Raw genomic sequence first — 8371 nt, 5'->3', positions numbered from 1 at the left:
ATTGTAAGTCCTTATATTAGGGAGACAATATAATATTTACAGATGTGGGTATGGTTTATTTCACTAATAAGTATATCTTCAAGGGGCATCCACTTAAATATGAAGTTTTCAAGTTTATCATTCTTTATAGCTGAGTAGTACTCCATTATATAAAAGTACCACATCTTTCCAACCATTCCACTTGTGACAGGCATTTTGGTTGTTTCCAAGATCTGGCTATCAAAAATTGTGCTGCTATAAAAATAGGTACGCATATATCACTATGATATGATGATTTCAGTTCCTCTGGGAAAATTCCCAGTAGTGGGATAGCAGGCTTGAACGGGATTTCCAGTCCTAGTTTTCTAAGGAGTCTCCATACTGATTTCCATAATGGTTGCACCAGTCTACACTCCCACCAACAGTGGAGAAGTTTTCCCCTTTCCCCACAGCCTCTCCAACATTTGTTGTTGGTTGATTGATTTCTTTATGATAGCCAATCTTTCTGGGGTGAGATGGTATCTCAGTGTTGTTTTAATTTGCATTTCATGGATGGCTAGTGATGTGGAGCATTTTTTCATATATTTATTCGCTTCTTTAATTTTGTTCTCTGAGAAGTGTGTGTTCATCTTAGATGGGTCTTTAAATTTAGGGGCCCTAATGTTCTTTAGTTCTTTATCAATTCTAGAGAGCAGACCTTTGTCTGAGTGCTTATTAGTTAAGATTTTTTCAAAGTTTGTGGGTTGTCTTTTCACTTTGTTGATAATTTCTTTTGACGTGAAAAATCTTCTCAATAAGAGGTGGCCCCAGTTGTTAATTCTTTCAAGTGTTTCCCATGTGATTTCATTTCTGTTCATGAAATCTTTGCCTACCCATATGGCTTCAAGAGATCCTCCTACTTTCTCTTCTAGGAGATTTAGTGTTTCTGATTTAATGCTCAGTTCTTTAATCCATTTTGATTTTAGTTTAGTGCATGGTGATAGACCTGGGTCGAGTTTTAATCTTTGGTATGTAGAGAGCCAATGTTTCCAGCACCATTTGTTAAAGAGACTATCTTTCTTCCCATAAGTATATTTGGCCCCTTTGTCAAAGACAGAAGTTTTTTAAACTTTGCAGAATTGGAGGATCAAAAGCTTTTTTTTATAGGCCACTGGGTTTTAGGATCTAGCTTATATTGTGGCCAAGCTGTAGAAGATTAATCGCTTAGGTATTATGGCCTCCTGGAGGCTGAGGGAGCCCAGACTACAGACCAGACATCCCAATGGGGTGTCTTTTAGGGGCTGGGAACAAGTATTTCTCTTGGTGACTGAATCAAAAGGTGAGCCAAAGATAAGGGCAAAAGCCCGATGTCACTTCCCACTAAAAAGCTGTCACTTTTTAGCCTGGAGTGAGTGTGAGAGAGAGAGAGCTAACACCCACTTTGTCAGTTGTCACTAGAAAAAGCAGGGAGCAGAGGACCAGATGGCCGACAGAGATGAGTGGGGACCCTGACGTGATCTCACTATTTTCGAGATGACAGGAGATGAGATTTGGGGCTCACCTGTGTGGATTAAAATTGGCGGGTGTTTGATGCAAGCTGGCAACGGCAGGCGGCAGAGGCAGAGGCAGAAGCAGAAGGCGGTTCAGTGAGGGAGCTCAAAGCCAGGGCAGGGCATGCTCTGGGAGCCATGCTAGTCACTGTTCCAGATCACAGCACCGAAAATGATAGGTTTTGACCATGTCACAGCAGAGAAACAGGCAGAAGGAAAAAGGGAAAGGGGCTTTATTATAAAGGGAATGGGGCTTCATTATAAAGGGAAAAGGGCTTCAATATCTTGGAGGACACAGAGTAAATTTGGGAAGATAAGGAATTCTCTGGATTGGAACAAAGGGAGGCCGAGGCTTTTATGGCCTTTTGCCAGGGGTGGTGTTTTTTTTTTTTTTTTTTGCTGAACCGGGGATTGAACTCAGACCCTTATGCTTGCCAAGGAAGCGCTTATTCCACTGAGCCATCTCCCTGGCCCCTCAGGGGTGGGTTTTGAGGGGGATGTTTAGATATACCTGAGGAGCTGACTGGGGCCTTCTCTGAGGTGGCTGGAAAGGTGAAAGGAAAATGCACCCTTGGCTGAGTTGAAGAAGCAGGGAGGTGGTCTCTGGGAAGATAAACTGTTATTTTAAGGGCTTCAGCCATATTGGGTGACCACCATAATGATTCAGCAATTCATACTAGGGCCATAACCTGTCAGTTACTTTATTAAAGTTATCCTTGATCTCTTCTACATTCTGTCCCAAAGTTGATTCATATGGTAAGATTTAAGTGTTTTACTTACTAGTGTTATTCCTAAAACACTTAAATGGTTTGAGAAACACATTTACATGCAAATAAATAAGTTGCTACATTCCTAATGGCATATTTCATTGAGGAAAAGATCTCAATGTACAGTTTACAGAAAGCTTGGTATGTCCAAGAATGGTGTGCCATGGACCTCCTGAAAGCCGAGTGCTAAGCAGTATGTAGGCCGACTCCCCTGGCCCCTCTGACAGAGCTTCTTCATGCTCCCAGATTGGCAAAACCTCTACATTGTACCGGCTAGGAGTTGAAGAAACTATGATGAAGACAGCCATAAGGATTGTGCCTCAGGAACTTACAGTCTAGCGGGTCAAAGGACAGGCAGGGGACATGTCCTGTGGTGAGGGAAGTACAGGCATGGGGAGACCCTGGAGAGCACACCTACCCTGAAGTGGCTCTGGGTGTGCCAGAGGCTCCTAGTGAGCAGTGTGAGCCAAGGAAAGTGCACTGACCTTGTCCTGGGGAGTGAGGTAGGGAGATGCCTTGGGGGAGGGGAGGAGCGATGCAGGCATGTGTCCTGCGAAAGGCCGGAGTCAGGAGAAGCCTCAGGAGTTCCCTGGTTGAGGCTTAGTGCTCTGAGTTGGACTGGGATAGGTGTCAGTCCCCCATGAGGCTGGGAGGTGATCAGAAGTGGGTCATGGTATGATGCCGGGATGCAGGCATGCCAGTGTGTGTGGGGAGGGTTGGGGGATGAGGGGTGGAGGGTGGGGGGATGGGGACAAAGGCCCCTTGAAGGAGTTTTATTTCCATAGGAGAGACCAAGTCTGAGTTCACAAATAAGCAAACCAAGATGTCTTTAAAATTTAGATAAAGATAATAAACAGTTTCCTATCTGATTTGTAAATGGTTTCTGGGGTATTTCTGGGTGAGCTCTTTAGGCAGAAGTGCATAGAGTAAGTCACCACTCACCTGGAGTAGAGGGTTCTACAAGGTGCTTGTGGAAGGGATGGAGAAAATTAGATAACATCTGAGAGGTCCAGAGAATAGGATCAATAATATTTAGTCATTTCCTAAATAATTATAACAAATAATAACCTTTGCTAATTGAATATTTACTACATGTAATTCACTTCTACAAGAGCTTTCTATATTTTTCTCATGTTTACAGCACATAAATGCCTGTGAGGTAGGCATTTCTCTTCATTTTTGTGGAGAGAAAACCAAGACCCGGTGAATTTAAGTAACTGGCTCTAGACCCCTGGATGTGGGAGCCAGGAGTCAAGCCTGGGTGTGCCTCACTCCTAATCCTTCTGAACAGAAGTGACAAAAAGGGAGTTGAGATGCTGCATCCACACAGCTCTCACAGTATGGGGATGGGGAAGGGTGGATGGAGAAATACAAGAGAGAGAAAGCTAAAGTCAGGCTGAGCCCTTTGAGAGGAAAGGACCTGGCCAAGGACTGCAAAGTGCTCATTTATACATGGGGGAGGTTCGTATCAACTCTAACTAGCAATTTGTTTCCCAGCTGGAACAGCCTAGAGCTCTCTGTGTTCTAGGGCAGATTTTGTCTTAACCTTGCACGCACATGTGATCAATCTCCAGCTTAGGCTGCTCCTCACATAGAGGCAGAGGTAGGCATGAGGAAGAGGTGCTGATTCCTTGGGATCTGTGGAATGTGGGGTACATTTGAGTCATCCAAATACTGATATCCCATGGCCAGATGGAGAAATCAGTACTTTACAAAGTTTGTGAGAAAAATCTAGCTCAGGGAATGAATTTCAGTTACCAGTATAAAGGTTCTTTGGAGGCACAGCAAAGGTGAGACCACCCCAGGAAAGTATTTAGAAGGATTAGAATTAATGTAAGGAATATTAATTGTATGGAATGCAGGGACAAAACCCCCAAGAAGATGTATCTAGAATTATGAGAAGAATATTGGACAGTAGCATTGTGTATACCAGAGGGAAAAGTGTTTCAAGGAGAAAGTGAGCCAGTGGTGATGAATTTTCTAGTTAAGGCAATAAGCTAGAGAGGGTCAACAGGTATCTGTTGCTTTGTAGTACAGCAGCAAGCCTATTAGCTACCTAAGTGGACAGTTTAGTGGACACAGCCCCATTTAGTTGGCTGAAGAGTGTTACGGTCTGAATGTAAACGTTCCCCAAAAGCTTCATGCAGTCGTGGGGGTAGGCGTTTCAGAGCTGGCTGAATCTAGAGTGTGTGATGACTGCTGAGGCAGTGCTGAGATTAAGGGTTTGCACGCTCCACCACCCTAGGCCAGGGAGCTGCGTGCAGTGTGAGGGGCAGAGAGGCTTGGCCCCTTCCCTTGCTGCTTTTGCTCCCTTCGCCACCGTGAACTGTTGCGCCTCTGCCATGTGCCAGCTAGCCATGGAGCCAGATTATTACTGACTGAAAACTCTACAAACTGAACTAAATTAAATTAACCTTTCCTCTTTCAATTTTGTGTGTTGGGTATTTTGTCTCAACAACGGAAAAAGTAAGACAATGAGTGTAAACAGGCACTGCGGTACCAACCTGCAATCCCGGCACTCTGGGAGGCAGAGGCACTGGGACTGCCACTTCAAGTCCAGCCTAGGCGGTTCAGAGATTTCAGAAGACCTTAAATTAACACTTTACAAAAACAAAGAGTCAGGGACATAGCTGTCTATGAAGGCCTGGCTGCACTGACTCAGAGTTGAACAGGAAAAAAAAAAAAAAAAAAAAAAACTTCATAGAAAACGAGTAAGTTGGAGTGCTGAGTATGTACAAGTTGGTCAGAACAGTGTTCCTCGGGACATAAGAATCCGGAGTGTCAGTGAACCACTTCTGGGAAGTTGGGGTCACACTCCTAGCCCTGAGGGTTCCTTTACCGCCTTAGGAGATGACACAACCTTTCCTTCTCCAGCCATTCCCTTTATTGAAAATTTGCTTGCTCATAAACTTTTTGGCTTGCCGCTTTTTAACCCTCTTCCTCAGAATCCTCCTGATGAACACAGTCCTGGAAAACAATGACCACTAGTCCTTTGCTCTGTGCAGGTCGCTGGCTTCACTAGCCGGGACAAAGGAAAGATCCCTTCCCTGTGCGCGGAGGCTCCCCCTGCAGGCCACCGCCTGTGCTCAGCACCCGTCTGGCTTTACTTCTAGGTGCCTTGGAGTTGGCTGCAGCCATGGAGAAAGGCCCCTGGCCTGTGTCTGCCCACCTAGACGTCCTCTCCTTGGAGAACCGGAGCCTGGCTATGCTTCCTAACTGGCAGCCTGTGGACGAGCCTCCTGGGTATACATCTGCTCCCTCAGACATGCTGTCCTTGAAGAGCCAGTGCCTGACCAGAATTTCTGACCTGAAGACCATGGGAAAACCACATGGGCCTGTGTCTGCCCACCCAGACGTCCTCTCCTTGGAAAACCGGAGCCTGAGTTCCCTCCCGAGTGTAAAGAGCAGCGTGTCTGCGGGCCCCTCGGGCCAGTGTCTCCAGCTACCTCACCCGATGCGTGCTAACACGAGCAGCCTGCACACCAGCACAGGCCTGCTGTCTGAGGCTCCCAGCAGCAGGAGGGCCCAGTGTCTGTCTGCTGCAGAGACAGTTCAGGTAGCGCCTTTGGTAGAGGTCCCAGACATTCATCCTCACTTCACACTTGTCTGTTGTCTGCTCTTGTCCCTAGCCTCAGTTGGCCTCAGTTGGCCTCTGTGCGGCTGTGTGTCTACAGAGCCTCTCTCCTCAGCGCCTCTTTACTGTACAACTGTCTTGCTCCACATCACTTTTGCTCTAGTTCAAAATTCCACAAATAGATCAAACGCAGCCCTCGGTCATGAAAGCCTGGGAACCCTTCGAGGCCTTAATTTCCTTGCCTTTAAACAGAGTCTCTGAAAATACTCTTCAGAGCTGTAGTCAGGCTCACGGCAGCGCTTTAGGGCTGTGCATGGCAGTCATGTGAGTGCGCTACTCCAATTCATTTTCCAGCAGCCGTAGTAGGTAGGCGGTGGTGAACGGGGAAGCTGAGCTTCACAGCACTGAAGTGGCTCACAGCTGCTGAGCCTTGACTCGGGAGTGGCTGAGATACTGTAAGGACATGAACACAGGCAGGCAGATGTGGATGCCGCAGGGCAAAGGCTGAGAGGCTGAGCAGGGAAAGGGATGTAGAGGGACTGAGTCCTGGTGGGGACTGGATGGGTCAGAGCTGGGGTGTGCTGGGGTGTTCAGAGAAGTTTATGGATGATGCTTGGAGGGGTGAACCCTTCCTAGGTCTAGGAGCTGCCTTTGATCTTCAGATCAACCCATGCTTGAGGGGCCACGGGCTCCTGCTGTGACTGTAACTGCCACTATCCCCAGGGTCATCTGCGCTGTTCCAAAGAAGAGAAAACGTCAGCACTGAGGGAAGGGGAAGGGGCCCAGATGCCTTTTTATAGCCTAAGCTTGGGAGAAGAGGAGGAGGAGGAGGAACTGAATTCACAGCTTTCCACAGAGGATTTGGAGTCTCATCCTAATTCCACTGACCAGTACCTGCAGGAAAACAAGGTGACATTTCCAGAGTTGCAGAGGTTGGTCGTGTGGGGGAGGGGAAGAGGTGTAATCCTGAACCAGATCTCTTCTCCAGATGAAAAGGGAAGGAGCTGACAAGACCCAGCTGTCCTTTCTCATTCCCTAATCCCTTTTGGTGTTTTGAGAGAGGATCTTGCATTGTAGTTGAGGCTAGACTATAACTCACGATGATCTTCCTGCCTCACCTCCTGAGTACAGTGATTAGGGGCCGGTACCGCCATGCCTGGCTTCCTATCCTTTCTGCCAACCTCTCAGTGGGACTGGTATCTTTCCGAACCTGAGCCCATTGTTTTTGCCCTGATTGTGTAAGGTGCTCTGCATCAGTGTTCCAGTGGATCTGTTAGCTCACTCTTCTTTTCTTCCTCTCCTGTCTTCCAGATGATTCTGCTGAGCAGACTGTGCTCTACTGTGATCTCAAATGAAAACAGGAATATTAAAGCTGCTCTCTTCAGACCCATCTTTTTAGTCTGTAATATGATTGCCCGCCTGGAGCCTGAGTTCATCCTCAAGGTATTGTGGGTGAGGGAGTGGTAGGTATAGGTCTCTGAGAGACAGGAATGTGTTAGCCTAGCCTACTGCCTAGGCTTTGGTTGTGAGTGGAAGGAGCTTTGCTTAGGAGGGCACAAGGACCTGTGATGGACTGAGTCCTCATCCCTACAGTTCTGTGAGGAGAGAAAAGACAAGGTCGGGAAAGTATACGAGACTCGGTTCACTTTGTAACCCAGGCTCAGTGTGCCGAGAGTCATGTTTATGGATGAGCCGGCTCTCGGTGAGCTTCGAGTGTTGGTAGGAGGGCAGAGCACTGTCCAAAATAGCATGTCAGAGCAGGTGGCCCCAGATAATGTTTGAAAAGCAGAGAACAGAGGGAGTGTTTTCTGGGAGGGTGTAAAAGGTGGCAGGTTCAACCAGTGATTGAAACCTTTGACAAGATTTATGACCACTGGTAGAAGTGGCCCTCTAAAGGAAGAAAGGGCAGGGTTGACTTGGAGGGCATTTGGGAGAGTCAGGAGAAGATAAGCTACAGAGTAGGATAAGGGAGAGACCAGCAATGGTAAACCTCACTGAAAGCTCTAAAAGGCTCCTCCTCACTGGGCCAGACTGTGCAGGATCTAGAATGCCAGCCTAGAGGACACGATTCTATTTTGCAATATAGAGAGCTAGAAAAGGGTTTTATGTGGGCACACTCAAGCCTTGGTTCAGAGCAGGCAGCTACAGCAGCAGTGGCTGAGATGCTCACCCCGTGTTCTAGGCATCTTTGTACGCCAGGCAGCAGCTGAACCTCCGGGATGTGGCCAACATGGTCCTGGCCATTGCCGCCTACTTGCCCGCCTGCCGTCCCCACGTGCGTCGCTATTTCTGTGCCATCGTCCACTTGCCTTCCGACTGGATCCAGGTCGCGGAGTTCTACCAGGTGAGGCGCTCACTTCCCGAGCACGGACCTCCCCAGCTTGCCTCTCTGCTGCTGTTGAGTCTCTGGAGCAAACTCTCAGCCAAGTCGGCCTCCCCTCAGCCACGTAGCCTGGTGCCCACAGGGGGCAGCTTCTCCTGGAGCAGGCTGGGCTGCCTGCAGGAGGGTAGGATGGGAGCCC

The 8371-nt window shown here is 47.8% G+C and overlaps 1 protein-coding gene across 1 annotated transcript in view; it reads left to right on the top strand.

Moving 5' to 3' along the window:
• LOC101565459 (telomerase protein component 1-like) overlaps nt 1-8371 on the top strand; it is a 51464-nt gene that overhangs the window by 4132 nt on the left and 38961 nt on the right. The window contains 4 exon segments of the mRNA XM_023704149.1: nt 5389-5831; nt 6573-6758; nt 7161-7292; nt 8032-8193. Coding sequence (XP_023559917.1) covers nt 5412-5831; nt 6573-6758; nt 7161-7292; nt 8032-8193 — 900 coding nt within the window. The 5' untranslated portion in view covers nt 5389-5411.

The sequence above is a fragment of the Octodon degus genome, unplaced genomic scaffold, assembly GCF_000260255.1.
Source record: "Octodon degus isolate 3935 unplaced genomic scaffold, OctDeg1.0 scaffold00189, whole genome shotgun sequence".
Taxonomy (NCBI): Eukaryota; Metazoa; Chordata; class Mammalia; order Rodentia; family Octodontidae; genus Octodon; species Octodon degus.
This window is presented reverse-complemented; position numbering and strand designations above follow the sequence as displayed.